This window comes from Arachis ipaensis, chromosome B7, assembly GCF_059453495.1.
Source record: "Arachis ipaensis isolate K30076 ecotype BB chromosome B7, ASM5945349v1, whole genome shotgun sequence".
NCBI classification, from domain to species: Eukaryota; Viridiplantae; Streptophyta; class Magnoliopsida; order Fabales; family Fabaceae; genus Arachis; species Arachis ipaensis.
Window position 1 is genome coordinate 5,985,723 of NC_142442.1, and position 17,311 is coordinate 6,003,033.

General features: G+C 35.5%; 3 protein-coding genes and 1 pseudogene across 10 annotated transcripts; 2 read left to right on the forward strand and 2 right to left on the reverse strand.

The window, feature by feature from the left end:
• Positions 1-552: 552 nt before the first annotated feature.
• On the reverse strand, positions 553-4,888 carry LOC107609115 (3-hydroxy-3-methylglutaryl coenzyme A reductase 1). The gene is made up of 4 exons (XM_016310952.3): positions 3,670-4,888; positions 2,594-2,775; positions 1,414-1,760; positions 553-1,316 (listed from the first exon to the last, which is right to left on the reverse strand). The coding sequence occupies exons 1-4, from the start codon at positions 4,614-4,616 to the stop codon at positions 1,074-1,076; spliced, it is 1,719 nt and encodes a 572-aa protein (XP_016166438.1). The 5' UTR covers positions 4,617-4,888; the 3' UTR covers positions 553-1,073.
• Positions 4,889-5,737: 849 nt separating this feature from the next.
• LOC107606577 (uncharacterized) lies at positions 5,738-6,847 on the forward strand. Its single transcript, XM_016308623.1, has 2 exons — positions 5,738-6,390; positions 6,484-6,847. Exons 1-2 carry the CDS (start codon positions 5,738-5,740, stop codon positions 6,845-6,847), a joined length of 1,017 nt encoding a protein of 338 aa, XP_016164109.1.
• Positions 6,848-9,890: 3,043 nt separating this feature from the next.
• Positions 9,891-14,785, reverse strand: LOC107608789 (Pentatricopeptide repeat (PPR) superfamily protein). Of its 8 annotated transcripts, none has more exons than XM_088493646.1 (4): positions 14,539-14,776; positions 13,933-14,099; positions 13,550-13,754; positions 9,891-11,328 (listed from the first exon to the last, which is right to left on the reverse strand). In XM_088493646.1, exon 4 carries the CDS (start codon positions 11,312-11,314, stop codon positions 9,974-9,976), a length of 1,341 nt encoding a protein of 446 aa, XP_088349772.1. In that variant the 5' UTR covers positions 11,315-11,328; positions 13,550-13,754; positions 13,933-14,099; positions 14,539-14,776; the 3' UTR covers positions 9,891-9,973. The 8 variants fall into 8 exon arrangements, 7 of the variants coding, with proteins under 7 accessions (XP_088349772.1, XP_088349771.1, XP_088349773.1 ...); XM_088493645.1 differs by having other exon boundaries at positions 13,550-13,795; XM_088493647.1 differs by lacking the exon at positions 13,933-14,099.
• Positions 13,609-14,113, forward strand: LOC107606576 (pathogenesis-related protein 2-like; annotated as a pseudogene).
• Positions 14,786-17,311: the final 2,526 nt, after the last annotated feature.

Consider the following 17,311-nt stretch of genomic DNA (forward strand, 5'->3'; position numbering starts at 1 on the left):
TTTTTTCTTCAAACAAATCGGACCGTCCGATTTGAATAAAACACCATATAAAAAAAAAAACACCAAATCTTCCAATAACAATGTATTACACATATATTTAAACAATATAAAAAAAAATTAGCCTAAACCAACCCTATAAGCTCTTGGGGTGTATATTTGGTTAGAAGATAAAAAGAAAAGCAAATTTTACTTAAATAAATTTCACGAAAATTATATGAATCTATAATACTTGAGAGGAATAGCAACAACCATTACTTGAATCCATATCTATAATACTTGAGAGGAATAGCAACAACCATTACTTGAATCCATATCTGTCCACTATATGCTCATAATAAAAAAGATAACAAATGGTGCAAAACAATATATAGGATCAGCCTAGTTCAACACTATTGACAAGCTAATTGGCCTAAGTTTTCCGCAATTCAGTGTTCCACTGTTGTGAATCAGTTCTAATTATAAAGATAAGGGTGCTCGGTATGATTAAGTGATAATTCTTATGCTTGAAAACAGCAGCAGCAATGTGCCTATGAACTAGTTCAACAAAACAAATAAATGAGAATATCTCTGTAATATCCAGTGTGGCTAAAAACTGAAAGACATAGGAAAGGAGTTGTTCAATTCAATGAATAAAAGATACTTCGGAAGGCAATGCAACAAGACAAACCCCTATCCATTCTGGTCCCCCAACTAAATAGAAATTAATGTATCAATGGACGTTGGTACATACACTAATCATATTATATCATAAAAAAGAATTATAATACAACACATCAAATGTCTCGGTTAAAGAAAATATCAACACCCATCCAATGATTCTGCAGGGTTAGGTTGTCAAAGCTTGTATTGTGAACAGAGGATGATCCAAAAGGAGCCCCAAAACAGGTGGTGAAGGATCGACAGAAACCAATCTAAAGCCAAAAGTTGATGCCAGCAATCTTACTCATGTTTTCAATTTTCCTCTGCAATTCAGAAAATTTCCCCCCAACTCAGAAAGACCCTTTTTTGTGCTTTTTTTTTTTTAATTCCAAAACTTCACAACAAACAGTGACCTCAACCACGTCATCTGGTCTTCAAGAGGTGCAATTAGATACATCTCTGCTTGATCTGTTGTATTTCATATGGCTCCTGACTAGTTGTCCAGCCGCAATAGCAGACATCAGAGACAGCTCTCCTGCTAGAACAGCGCCAGCAACAATTTTGGCCAAGAGTCTTGAGTTAGATCCCGGTGATTCCTTGCTCGCCCCCTTTACACCGAGCAAGTTCAAGCATGCAGACTGAGATGCAAGTTGAGTCCCACCCCCAACTGTTCCCACCTGAGAAGACAAGTAGTCACACAAAGATTTAGCTATTAAAATCGAAGGGAATAACAATAATGAAGCTATTGGATTGAGATGCAAAATTTTAAATCACCTCAATGGAAGGCATAGTCACTGAGATGTGAAGGTCCCTCCCTTCGTTGACGGCTTCCATCATGGTGATGCAATGGGAACTCTCAACATTCTGAGCTGGATCTTGACCAGTGGCTAGGAAAATGGCAGAGACAATGTTACTAGCATGGGCATTATATCCTCCAAGAGCTCCGGCAACAGCAGAACCAGCAAGGTTTTTCAGCATGTTGAGCTCAACCAAGGCTGCAACATTGGTCTTCAGTACCTTTGTCACCACTTCTTCTTTGATAATTGCTTCACAAACAATTGATTTGCCACGACCCTCAATCCAATTTACAGCAGCGGGTTTCTTGTCCGAACAGTAATTTCCTGAAGACCAAGTCAGCAGTTATTTAACCATCACATCGTAGATCTAGTATTCCCGTTAAAATAATTTCAGCATACCGTGATTATAGACATCAAAATCAAATACCGGACAGAGAGATTAATAGAGTCTGACAGAAAAGATACCACCAATTAAACTGGAAAACTAATAAAATGTGTGGATTAACATGGTAAAAGAAATAATCAGATAAAATACTAGATCATAAGGAATCCAAGCAAATGAAACATAACTGTTGATGATAATTCTGATTGTGATGTCATGATTCCTTTTTTCTATTTTTAAGTTTTTAAATTAAAAATTTGTTTCAGTGTTCATAGTTTTAAGAATGTATGGATACACAAATTAAATATGAACATTCTAACAAATAAGATTAAATTGAATGCATACTATTTTCACACACAGAAATTATGTGCTTGACATTTCTTTTTATCAAAAACCAATTAATAATAAAGGTTTAGGAATATTGGTCTGATTTTAACAAGCAAATGGAACAAACAAATCAAACTCAAATAACTAACCAACTTGACAATGTCCACACAATAACCTCTACAATCACACCATTGCAAGGCACAATTCTCCAATTCAAAACAGATAAATGATAACAACATAATATAATATATATTTAAAAAGCAAAAATTTCACAGATGATATAATGAAATTGGACCACTTCCATAATTGAATATGGACGAAAAACCAAACAATGCGATCGCATATTAAAAAATATATATATATATGTCAATTGAATGCTATCCATCACATCAGGCATACCAAATAACATCACAATCAATTTAAGTTGTGAAGAGGAATGTAAAATTACCAGAGATGCCAATGACATCCATGTCAGGGAAATCGTTTTGAAGAAAATCAAGAACGTTCTGCACTCCTTTGGAAACCATGTTCATCCCCATGGCATCACCAGTGCTGCAAGTGAATCTCAAATAAACGTTCTTCCCTGCCATAGCACACTGAACACCCTGAAGCCTTGCAAATCTACTGGACCTGAAACCACGCATAAAAACATTATCAGATCCAAATTTCAACACAAAAAGAAATATCCTAGAAACGAGTCCACAATCTAGCCCTCCGTCTCTTCACTTTAAATAAGGGATCAACATCAAACTCGGAACACCAAAAATACAAATAAAAACAAGAGAAAAAAGGAGGGGGGTATTTATAACAATAATCTCTCCACCAACAAAGTCTTTCACGGAAGAGGGAACAAAGGGGGCGCAAAATCAAAGGCCAAAGGCCAAGGCATTAAATTGAGAGGAACCTCTAAGAAGAAACAAAAACCAATAGACTAGCGTCTAAAACTAAAAGTGCTCTAGACCTTAACACCCTCAAATTTCCTCTTTTACCATTTTCGGAAACAAATCATGCAACTTTCAAGTGAAGGATATAACTACAGCTATAATTCTCACCTAACAAACACTACCCAACCCCAAAAAGAAAAGACACACACTTGTCTTATAAGACTCTAATCCATGCAAGAACAATCCATCACCATCAAAACAACAAGATTTTCCCACACACAGAAGTACAGAACCATCAACCACCACCATTACAAAAAGAATTTCACACATCCACATAACGCCCATCTGATACAACTTCTGACCCACTTTTAACAAGAGTCAAACAAAAATAATACAACTTAATTATTATGGCATAAATAAACAAGTTTAATCCTAGTGTACCAAACTTAAATCCTTCAAACAAATATTTTACTTTAAAAAAAAAAAAAAAAGCACCAATTTATATGCATGCACAGACATTCATTCAATCATATACTGCCAAAGTCATTCAAATGAATCCACAAAGGATTAGATGACATTTGCCGGCAAAGCAATTAAAATATAAAGGATAAATTAAAATAAAATAAACAAGAACACCAACCTGTTGAAAACAACGGAAAGTGTATCAAAATTGAGTGGGTCCTCCAAGAAGAACTTCAATTCCGCCGCCCTCTTCGCAGTGCCGAACCTCACCACCGGAGCCCTCGACATCCCATCCCTCAACACAACACTGCTGGCCCCACCGCAGGCGCTGATTGCCTTGCATCCCCGATTTGTGCTCGCAACGAGGCACCCCTCCGTCGTCGCCATCGGCACAACATACTGCACACCGTCCAGAAGCAACGGCCCCGCCACACCTACCGGAATCTGAACGTACCCCACCGGCATCTCACAACACTGCCCCAAAATCGAATCGTAATCGAACCCTTCCAATGGCAGACCCTTCAAGGATCTCCCGGTAACGCGTTGCAGCGCGTCGCGGCGAATCGCTGCGGCGCGAAAACAGTCACCGATACGCGACTCAAGCGAGTACGACGGTGTCCTGCCGTCGACGACCGAGCAGACAATCTCCTCATCGTCGGCGGAGGAAATCGACGGAATTAGGGTTTCAGGCTGCTGCGGCTGCGGCTGCGGCGGAGGAGTAGGGAGGATCTGAGTGGTGCGGCGGTGTTGCTCAAGTTTTTGTTGTTCGTTTTCTTCTTCTTCTTCTTCCCATGCGTCGTTGGAGTTGCGGGCGATGAAGGATTGGACGAAATCGATGCCGAAGAAGCCGAGGAGGTAGATGAAGGAGGCGATGAGGGAGACGATGGCGGAGATCTCGGAGAAGGTAAGGAGGTGGAGAGGGGTGGAGGTGCGGATCTTGTCGCGCCAACGGTGGAGGAGGTAGTAAGCGACGGAGAAGAAGAGGGTGAAGAAGATGGCGTTGGTGAGGTAGAGAGGGAGGGGGAGGGCGTCGGAGGCCTTGGGAGGTGTAGTGGTGGTGGTGGTGGTTGTTGGTCTCTTGGCCGCTGCGGTGGCGTTGGGGGGAGGGCGGCGGCGGAGGTCCATTGTGAAGGGAGGGGGGGTGGGAATGAGAAATGAGGAATGGGAAGAATAAAAAAGGGAATGCGAAGAGAGAGAAAGAGAGAGAAGCGTGGATGCCAGCGAAGGTGGTGAATGGGGAATGCTGAGCTGCCACCGGGGACCCTTCAGCTGCCTTGCTGTTTCATTTGCTCTTTCTTCTCTTCCCCACTACATGCATACCTTCTTCAATTTTCAAACCTTTCTTTGAAAATCAAAATATTCATTTACAATGTCCTCAATATTTAAAAGCATATAATCATTCAATATTTTTTTTATAATTTTACTTAAATAATTTAAAGTGAAAGATTACATTTTATTAAATAATAAAAAAATTTAAAATGATTCATTTTTTAAAAAAAATTAAATTAATAATTAAGTAATGACTAAAAATAATAAATTCTGATAACTTTTAATATATTTTTTTTACATATTTTATTAAACAAATAATATAAAAATGGGTAAATCACTTAATTAAGCTAAGGGGAGCAAAAAATTACACAATTCAATCAAACTAGAAACTGGTTCACGAATCAACCAATGCACATTTATATATAGTTCGAATTAGCATGTTTCGAACTTGATTTACATGTAATTCGAATCACATTTATTCGAACTACACACACCCACTAATTCGAATCAATCTGATTCGAATTACACATAGAGTAGGGTGATTCGAACTACACCCAAGCACGAAACGCCAAGTAATTCGAAACTGGCTGATTCGAATTACACAAAGTTTAATTCGAATTACACTTATTCGAATTATACAAGACCAAACGTGTATAAATATGGTGTGAACGTTGAGTTGATCTCATTAGAGTGTAAAAATGGCTAGTGAGGAAAGTTTTGTTGTGTTGGTTCATCACAGAGGGTCGATTAAGAGGAAAACACGATCTAGTGTGAAGTTCACCGATAAGGATCCTCTCAGCATTTTTATGAGGCCTACGACGAGTTATGATGACCTTGTTAATTCTGTACTACAGAAACTTGGTCTGCAAGGCGTGAAACGGGTTAAGAATTTTTTCTATCGCATTTCAATCTCAATGCTGCAAGAAATCGTTAAGTATGATTGTTTCACGATCGGGAGTAATGAGGACTTGTAGGTCATGTTTCATTGTCGTCGGCAGTTTTCCGAAGTTAGGACACCTAAACTGTTGGCGAAGTTGGTTGATGTGGTTTCTAGCCCGGGGGGTTCGAACCGGAATACCCACACTGTAGGCACGGTAGCCGGTTCTAACTCCAGACCTGTTGGTGCATCTTCGTCCGTCCCTGTGAATGAACCTCCGGTCGAGCCTGTCGCCTCCCCTTCATTTGCTGTTTATCTCAACTGTAGTGGAGGCGGTGAGGTTGGAATAGGGGAGACTGTGCCGAACTCTTTACAGTGTGCTGCACCGGCTGGTCTAGGCGATGCATTGCTGGATGATGCAAACGATGATGATGTGGAGCCGGATATCATTGCTGATGACAGTGGCGATGATATTCGAGGGAGTGAGCCAGCTGGGGCAGGAGGTGGTTCTAGTTTTGGCACACAGCAATACCCTCCGCACTTCTCATCTTTGGACCTGGATGCCATGAGACAGGAGGGGGCTCTTGGGGAGCCTGCTGGATTTGGTGCTAGAGATGCCGAGGGGTCTGCAGGTCTGACAGAGTTTCAGGTTGGTCAGCGGTTTCAAGATAAAGATGAGGCTGTGTTAAGTGTGAAGACGTATAGCATCCGACGTGGGGTACAATACAAGGTGGTGGAGTCTAACTATCGCCGGTATGTTGGGAAGTATTCTAAGTTTAGGAATGGGTGCACATGGTTGATTAGGCTAAGTCTCCGGTAGCGCAAGGGTATTTGGGTGGTAAAAAGGTACAACGGACCACATACGTGTCTCGCGACGTCCATCTCTAGTGACCACAGGAGTCTGGACTATCATGTGATATCGGCATTCATCATGCCAATGGTTAGAGCCGATGCATCCGTCAGCATCAAGGCTCTCCTGAATGCAACGGCGGCACACTTTGGATCCAGGCCAACCTATAGGAGGGTTTGGTTGGCAAAACAGAAGGTCGTTGCCCACATCTATGGTGATTGGGATGAGTCGTACAATGAGCTACCGCGGTGGGTGTTAGGAGTTCAGTTAACGATGCCTGGTACTGCTGCAGTTCTTAGGACGAGTCCAGTTGCAGTTCTTGCAACACTGAGATTGGAATGCGATATAAAAACTTATTAACCCGTTTCACGCCTTGCAGACCAAGTTTCTGTAGTACAGAATTAACAAGGTCATCATAGCTCGTCGTAGGCCTCATAAAAATGCTGAGAGGATCCTTATCGGTGAACTTCACACCAGATCGTGTTTTTCTCTTAATCGACCCTCTGTGATGAACCAACACAACAAAACTCTTCTTACTAACCATTTTTACACTCTAATGAGATCAACTCACGTTCACACCATATTTATACACGTTTGGTCCTGTATAATTCGAATCAATGTAATTCGAATTAAACTTTGTGTAATTCGAATCAGCCAGTTTCGAATTACTTGGCGTTTCGTGCTTGGGTGTAGTTCGAATCACCCTGATTCAAATTACTCTATGTGTAATTCGAATCAGGCTAATTCGAATTAGTGGGTGTGTGCGTGTGTGTAGTTCGAATCAATGTGACATGTAAATCAAGTTCGAAACATGCTAATTCGAACTATATATAAATGTGCATTAGTTGATTCGTGAACCAGTTTTTGATTTGGCTGAATTGTGTAATTTTTTGCTCCCCTTGACTTAATTAAGTAATTTACCTTATAAAAATATATAAAGTAATCAATTATTTTTATAATTATTTTGTATTTAAGTTAATAGTCAATACTAAGTCATTTCTATTTTTTTTTTCTAGATCATTGACCTTCTAGTATTATTTATAAAAAAAATTCACAAATGTAAATAACTATTTTTTTCATTATGTTTACTTTATATTTGAGATAATGTTAGTCTTTTTTTTTTTTGGATAAAAATGGTTGTCTATTGACATTTTTGTATGCATGATGGACAATTTCGCAATTTAAAAAAAAATTGATTAGTCACCTAATATTTCTATATTTGTCTCATTAAAAGTAAAAAAAAAAAATTTTTTTAGTAAAATTTGTTTTTTTTTTCTTAGAAACTAATTATTTATTGTAGAAAAGGGTCAAAGGAATGGGAAACTATTGGTTATATACTTATATATTAGTTAAAAAATTGTAAATAATTTTTTTTCTTCGAAAAAATTTTGTTCTTTTATTTTATCTATTTATTTGTGTTATAGATGAAATGTTGAGGGCCATTGGACATGTGACATGTCTATTCCCTTCTTTCCTTTGAGTATATTTTCTGCTTATAAGTCATAAGAAGAAAAAAGTATCAACCCTTAATTTATTTAAATCCAGAGATCATTATAGTGTTTACTGTTTAGAGATCAATTTTTTAAAAAATAATAATATAATTAAAAATTTGTAAATTAAATCAATGTATAATGTGAATTTCGAAGACTATTTTAGAATTTTAGTCTGTAAATTATTTATTTATATCAATTGCAAATTAAGAATTGTTTAATATAAGTAAAATCTTTTTCCTTTTTGACAACAGAATATAGGTAAAAGTTAATAGTTGTATGAATATCATTCCTGTAATTTTTTAAAAATCTTATTGAAAAAAAGCATTTTAGAAAATAGTGAGAGTAGTTTTAAAGAGACTTCTACTATGTTTAAAATGTCCTTATGAGTTTGCTTTGTTATTCTTCCAAGTTCCAATACGATTTTGATTTTGCTTAATCAATAAAAAAAGTCATCGTCACAAAAAAGTGAAAAACATACCCAACAAGGCATGTGCCAGAAGTTTCCAATTTCGAACTTACTTTGCATTTTAATTATACCTTTCCAAATGGGAGTCAAATAATATTTGGTGTTTTTACAATTATTGAAAAGGTATAGAATAGATAAAGGGATCGCTTTAATATTATTTTAGTATAAGCATTAGTTATCTTTTAAGGGTTCTTTTTTTCCCCTTTAGGCTTAGTGTTAATTATTGAGGTTTATAATGACCAAAAGAAAAATTAGGAATATTTACCATGATCTAAAGCAATTAAACAAAGTTCTATATTAAAACCATAATATTTGAATATTTATAAGAACCTAAAAATATAACATTGAGACTTAAACATTAGCACTCGTTGAAAAAACTTAACACATAAGCAAACTAATATCAGTTGATTAATGATGAAGAATTAAAATTTTGAAGTTTCAAAAAATTTAAAATGAAACACATTACATTTAGATACAGAAAATCATTTGATGTGTTTTACACTTAATAGAAAAAATAGTATGCCAACAATAATATGACCAATTATTATATGTTATTCATTTTTTTTTTCATTAAAATAATAGATTTGATCCTTAAAATAGTTTGGCCAATTCATATGCAATTTAAGAATTCAGTTTCATTGGTACAACATTTTGTATGGTTCTTCTTTATTAAAAGAGTAAATGGCTTTCCACATAGAAACAAAATAGAATAACTTTAAATTCATTAACACGTTCTCATAATTCCATCAATTACTACAAATGACAACTATGCAAGTTCAATCAATCTAAATGGGATCTCTCCATATATGCATTCATGTCTTTTTGCATTTGCATTGTACCTTTCCACCATAATAAAACCCTAAAACCAATTGCTTTTTTTTTTTCTTTATTATCCTAACACAAAACTTTAAGGAATGATCCAAAAAATACAACAAAACATAGGGCACTGACAGCATGACTTGCCAGGGAATAAGCCAAATTGTTGGGCCTCTCTGAATTCATGAAAAGCTAGTTATCAATTGCACACAACTTTGAAATCCCCGCAATTGGAAAAAAATCATGGTTTATGTGAATTAATTCCTAGTGATTATCTCTAATTTATTGTTTTTAGTTAGTGTGAATGTGTGATGAGATTAGAGGAAATTAGGGAAAGAATTGATTAAGTTAGAGAGAAATAAAAGAGAGATCATTCCTGAATTCTAAAGATAAAAAGATATCGATTACTTTTTTTTTTCTTTTAATTACATTCTTACTATCTCTATTTATAATAAATTAATAATTTACACGGACTAATAAAACTATCCTAATTGGGTCTTGAGTTTATTACTCTTTTTTTACTCATTACATTTAGCTAGGGAATTATATCATTATTTCCACATAAATGTTTCATAAACAATTGAGCCAAATAAATATTCCAACTTATAACAACTATTTAAGTTTAAACTGTTAACTATGAAATAAATTTTCAATGATAGCACACAAAAAATAACAAGAAACCTTGGTATAAATAATGTAATTACAAATTATTCAAATGCCCTCTATCTCAGGATACCCCTTGCGAACCATAATGGGTTTGAATTTCATTGTTTGCCTGTATCTATTCCTAATACATTCTTTTATTTTCTTATGAACTTCATCCTCTAACAAGCTACTTTCACCTGCTTTGCAAACTGCATCACAAACCAATGCATATGTATACTCTCTAGGTATTAACCCTCCATCAACCATCTCAGTAAGAAGATTCCAAGCATCAAGAACCTTGCCAACTTCACAAAGGGCATGAATGATAGGTGTGTATGAACTCGAACCGGGTACTCCATGATTCGACCTCTGCATATCCCTTAACATCTCAATAGCTCTATCAATCTCATTCACTGCACTGAAGTATCTTATTAAAGAATTATAAGTAACTCTATTAGGGACACATCCTTTCTTCTTCATGTCCTCAAACAACTCCAATGCTCTCGCAATGCGATAGGTCTTGCAGCAACCATCTATTAAGGCATTGTAAGTCACAACATCAGGAACAAATCCCTTGAAGAGCATGAGCCGGAAAAGGTGATTCGCTTCCCACAACCTCCTCCTTGTGGCCTTCTTGCACCCGGTTTGTATAGCGTGCCTACAATAAGAGCTTATCAAAATGGTATAAGTAAATGTATCCGGTGGGCACCGGAACCCCGGCAACTCCATCTGCTCAAGAAAGAACCTAGCCTTCCTGAAATTCCCAACCCTACAAAGCGCATTAATTAATGTATTGTAAGCATAAATGTCCGGTCTGCAGTCAAGCTGCCTCATCCTATAAAATGCAAACAATGCTTCATTAGCCAGCCCTACTTCTCCTAGGACTTTTATCAAACACGTAACGGTCTCGGTGGTCACAAGCTTGGAACTCTCTTTTCCAGACATCTCTTTCAAAAAATCCCAAAGAGCAGTGAATCTATCTGCTCTGGCCAACACAATTGCCATCTCGCGACACGTGACCTCAGTGTGGTGGAACCCAAAGCGAGCCTCGACCCATCGGAAGAACTGGAGGGCTTTGTGAAGACCAAGGTTCACCCTGCCGGGGTCCCTGTGTGCAGCAGGGCCAAGCACAAGGAGGTTGTGGTGGAACTTTCGTTGTTCTTCATTGAGGTTGCGCTGTCGGAGAGGAGTGCGGTGTCGGAAACTGGTTTGGCAGCCAATCGAGCGAGGGGACCTAAAGAAGCATGAGGGGATGAACCGAATCACTTGTGAAACAGCATCTTCTGTCCATGAGGGAGAGGGGGAAGGAGGTCGATGAGCATGTAAGGGAAGGTCTTTGATTATAGCGGCGAGTGTTTGCTTAACGAGGTGTATGTGAGAATGCCACAGAGGCTTTGCTACCATCATCCAAGAACTCTAGTCTTCAATAAGAGACATGCAGAAGAATACACAATGCATCTTAAATCCAAGAAAAATACTACCTAAACAAGGTTAACTATTCAAATCAGAAATTCAAACTATGGACGATAAGAGCAGAGATTTTATTACAACTGACTTCAAGTCTTAGGGACTTGATTCTTGAAATAGGTGGAAGCAGTTAGTAAGCCAACAAAGCATATTAAAAGCCACATAGAACAGAACTATATTTTAGGAGTATGTAAGCTATCAATTTATATACCAAAGGTTTTATTTATACTCAATCCAACAAAGAAATATTAAAATAACAAGCTTGCAAATATATAGTGCTGTGTAAATGGAAATTCTTCTGGAAAATCAGTAACAAAATAATAAAAAAACTACATTGAAAAAAAAACCTGGTGGGTTAGGGAGAAGATGCAGACGAGCTGCGGAGAAGACGGCGAGGAGGGACAGAGCGAGCTAGGGGTGTTATCAATTCGGTTTTGGACCGAAAACCAACCGAACTGACCAATTCGGTTGCTACAAGATATCAACCAATCGGTTGTGTTGTTTCCACCAAAGCGAACCAAAAGCGATTTGGTTCGGTCGATTTTATCGGTTTTTAAATCTTAATTGAAAGGAAATCATATACATTCTCAAATCCAAATGTTCGATAAACAAAATTAATGAGTACATCACATCCAAATTCAAGATACAAATGTCTTATAAACCAACATCTATACACTAAAAAATTTAAGTAACTAAATAAAATCCTGTCACAAAAATGAACACCAAGAAATTCTGCATATTAGTAGCAGAATAGCTAGTTTTGCTTAATTAGACACATTCAACTATCGAGCTTCAAGATTTTTCATCAAGCTATTGAAACATATAAGCTTCAAGAATCATAAAATTGAAACAAGAAGTCAACAACTAAGATAAAAAATCAAAGCAACAACATCCACCTCGATTCACTTCGACAACAATATCAAGCTAAGAAAGCGTTCTTTCACATCATTCATTTGTAGCAGCAATAACAATAAGAATTATATTTATAGCACCAATAATAACTACACTTTTAAGTATAATAAAACTTACATGGTTAATACAAATTGACTACCTAACTGAAGATAAAATTATAGAGCCAATTAGCCAAATACACAATTAACTTTCATACACCAATACGCTAACAGACTTTGAATATTTAAAAAACAGCAAAGTTCATATCGACTAAATCGAAGAGACTGAAAGAGAGAAGAAATCATTACATTAAATTGAAGAAATCTTCCCAATCGCTCCGACAAAAGAGACCTTCTTATCAGTGTAGAACTATATTCATACATAACTATATTCAGGGCTTAATTCAGAGAAAAAAGAATCAGAGAAAAATAAGAGAGCAACAGAGATTCAGAGGTGGTTATTTTCAAAATAGAAAAAGCAAATAAATAAAATACTAATCTCCGAGGAAGACAGTAGCAGGAGAGGAAGCTCCGTCGTGGACTGCCCGGGGACGGAGTGAGGAGTGAGGAGAGTGAGAGCCGCCGGTAAGAATGGAGAGGGAGTGAGACGGTGGGAGTGAATCAGATTCAATGGGAGAAGAGAGTGAGAGGACAGGGGGAGGGTGGGATGGGATGGGAGATTGGGAGCTCTGATTCAGAGGGTTTTTTTTCGCATATTTCTTGTCAAGAATTAGTCCGTGGCAAATCTAAAACTTACTGTTTGATACTGGGCAATAAATTACTGTATAAACCAAGGTTCCGAGAACCGGACCGGTCATCAAACCGCTCTGATCACTGGTTTACTGGTTTACTGATCTAACCGGTCCAACCATGGTTTAACCGAAAAAACCGTTTTAGAATAAAATAATAAATAAATTACAAATAAACATCCTAAAATATAGAAGAAGCTTGAGTGACTATCGTTGGAAGTTTAGAACTAGGAGGATTGGGATTAACAACATCATTCGACACAGGAGGTAGACAAATTGTTATCCATATATGTATTATTATCAAGAATTGCTCCATGATTAATATTATCATCCATAATTGAAATCAATAAATCAGCAAAACAATCACAATCTAATCTAACTATAAATCTAATCTATCTATCTGAGCATAATTAAGTCACAAAATTGCACAACACAACAACAGCATATTAGTATTACTCTCCCAGCAGCTAAAAGCCTAAAAGTAAATAGAAGTCATTCCTCTGCTCATCAAACACACACTACAAAGCTAACCTCACCTATTACCATCTACTTCTCATTCCTTTGATTCCTTCCCTTAGCTTCTTAATTCACAATCATGGCCGTCTTCACATTCGAGGATGAAATCACCTCCCCCGTGCCCCACTGCCAAACTTTACAATGCTATGAAGGATGCGGATTCTATCACCCCTAAGATTATTGATGACATCAAGAGTGTTGAAATCGTTGAGGGAAACGGTGGTCCTGGAACCATCAAGAAACTCACCATTGTCGAGGGTCAGTAACTATTCAATTCAGTAAACATACTATATATGAGATAATCATAGTTGTGAATTGTGATAATAATGATATATATGCAGATGGAGAAAGCAAGTTTATATTGCACAAAGTGGAGGCAATAGATGAGGCTAACTATGCATACAACTACAGCGTTGTTGGTAGAAGGACCCAACGGAGAATCCATTGGGAAGCTGAGTGTGAAGTTCCACTCCAAAGGAGATTCGAAGCCTGACGAGGAAGACATGAAGAAGGGTAAGGCCAAGGGTGAAGCTCTCTTCAAGGCTATTGAGGGTTACGACTCGGCCAATCCTGCTCAATATTAGAACACTTTGTTCAATGTTGCAGTTGTTTTTTCTGGGCATGTTTGTGTGCAAGTGTTTCAAGTAATTGGTTTTTTTCTATGTAATCTAAAACACAAAAGACACAACCCTGAGCTAAATAATTAAACAATCATCTACAAATTTTACAAAAACACAAAGCAGCAGCAGCAGCACAGCAGAGCCAGAACCCAAAAATCAAATAATCATTCACGATTTCAACAAAAACACAAAGCAACAGCACAGCAGAGCCACAAAACACACAACACACCAGAACCCAGAACCCACAGTAGCACACCAAAGTCAGAGCAAATCAATGATTTCAACAAAGCACAAAACCCTATAATCATTCAATGATTTGTTGATTTCAGAACAGAGATTCAAAGAATAAAACGAAAATCGAAAAACAAGTGCACACCAAAGCCACTGACCTTCGAGACAATGGCGACGAGACGATGGCGACAGGACGACAAATGGAGGATGGGCGCCGAGCGAGGAAGAAGACATCGAACAGGGGATTTGACTTGGATAACGCCGACAGTACAAAGAGAGACTCCTCGGACAGCCACGGAGGGTGGCAATGGGTCACTCCGTTCGGCCGCGATGGAGGCTAGCTAGGGTTTTCCCTTTGTGTTTTCTTTGACTGAAGGAATGAATGAAAGTAACAAAAGAGAGGACAGAGACCAGCAAGCAGCAACGCGTTATTCTTTTCCCCCCCTCGAAACGACGTCACATTAGACAAACCGGCCGGTTATCGGGCGGTTCGGCGGTTTTTCTCCGGTTCTATATGAACGGTTTAGTGATGAACCAAACCGTTTACAGCGTCGGATTTCGGTCGAACCGGTTCAACCAGTCAGTCCAATCTAATTTTTAAAACCATAATATAAACAAATAAAATTCGAATTTCAATATTTATTTAAATAGACTCAGATTTAATTTGAGTAAATAATTTAATTATTTTTTTTTAAAAATAGCTTAAACAATAAATAATTATATTAAAAATAGTTTATAAATAAATTATTTTATATTTAAATTTTTAATTCTAAAAGTATTTATTTTAAAAAAATATGATAAAAAATTTGTTATTATAAAAAAATTATTACTTAAATAATTTTTTAAAAAGCTATATTTTAATTTTAAAAATTATACTAGACATTAATACTATACTTTTTCATAAGTTAAAAGTAAAAAAAAAATTACTTATAAACTTATTCAAACAAATTTTAATTGGGTGTCATTATTTTGATAAAAAAATATCTTTTTCAATAAAAAATATTTTTTTTTATTTTTTAACGTGTTTAACAAATTTTTAGTTGTAAAAGTAAAAACACTAGAAAAATTTTAAAAAAAATATCTTTTTTGAGAAGATATAATTTATATCTTTTTTTAAAAGATCTTTTTTCCTTAAAAAAAGATGTTTTTCGTGTAATAAATAAACAAAAAAATACTTTTATATCCTTATACCCAAACATAATTGATAAATAAAAAGATATTTTTACATGAGATATCCAAACATAAAATTTTAACTTTTCCATATAATCTTTTAAAAAAAATAACTTGAAAAAAGATTTTTTACCTAACTTGATTGCTCTGTTTGAGTGCTAATGAAGACAGAAGAGACAAGTCAAAGCTGGAATATGTGTTATTTCTGTTCGATTTGGTTCAATTTTTTACGAATCCATCATAAATCGAACCGAACCAATTGATTTAGTTAAAAAAAATCTAAAAAAATATAATTTTTTCAGTTTTAAAGTAGGTTGTTGCAAAATTCGATTTGATTTTACAATAAACCCTATACATGAATTAGGAATTAGAATTTAGAATTTAAAATAAAAAATAAATAAGAATTATAATTTATTTAATAATTAAATTCGTACTATTTTATTTTATTGATATCTTTCACTTTACATAATTTATTCTACTGACCAAATAAATAATATAGTATAATTGAACAAAATGAATAAATAAAAGACCTTGCAGTTTACATTAAAACACCGCAATATTAGTCGCACTTAATTAATATAAACTTGTTAAAAATTGGCAATAACAAAGTAATGAGTACAGAAAGAAAAAAAAAAAAAAAAGGAGAAAAATATAATATAAGTCAATTTAAATTAATCTCTTTTTATTTTTAATTTTAACATTTTAAACATTAAGATAGTGGGAAGTTCCTATAAAATAACTAACCTATTTTTCAACTGGTTCCACTTGACTATACTCCTAGTTGGTTAAACTGGAAAAAATTATGAACGAGTTACAGAACTTGCACAATCTGTTCCTGTATCATCAATTCCATCATCATCTTTATCATCATTGGATTTTGATTTTAATCCTTGTGTTTTCTCCACTTGTTCCATATCATCATGATTATGCTTATCCACTGCCTTCTTTATTCTTCTTCCGGAACCACTTTTGTGTTTCCTCTTCATACTCACTCGAAAGGATATTGGGAGTGGGAAGCCCCTTAATGATGAATCTGAGAGAATCCTTCCACATGTATTACAAGAACTATAACACACACAACATTGGAAAACATAGTGAAATCATAAGTATAATAAAATTTTTCTGAATCATAATTAATTTAAAACTGTTGATGAATGAATTAGGAATATATATATATATGTACATACTATACTTACTTGGACCAAAAACCACTAGAGTAGGTTTCGCGTTTGACTTGGGAAAACTTCACACAATGGTCGCACCACTCTTTGTCCTTCTGTATCTCCTCCGTCTTTGTCATTGTCACTTGTCAAGTTGAAGAAAGGATTGAGAATTGGCTATAAATATAGCTTTCTGTTGAGTACTTGGGAACCAAGGAATGAGACTTTGATTAGGTTATGTGTGATATGTTCAACAGTTTCACACTATATATAACAATAACAAAGATTCTGTTTGATTCTAAAATAACGCATTCCACCTTTTTAGGATTGATTTTTATTTATGACTTTATGTTGCTTTGTTTAAATAAATAATAAATAATTGGTACTAAGTTACTAACAATATGGGAAAAATAAATAAATAAATAAATAAATAAAAAGATTCTTTCATAAATAATTGTAATTTGAATGAGATTATTTAGATTTGATTTTTAAATTAAAAAAAAAAAAACTCTAAGATTAGAATTAGATGAATTATGTAATTTTAACCGGATTTTTTATTTTAATAAATAAATTAAATATAATAATTATCGAAATAAATAAT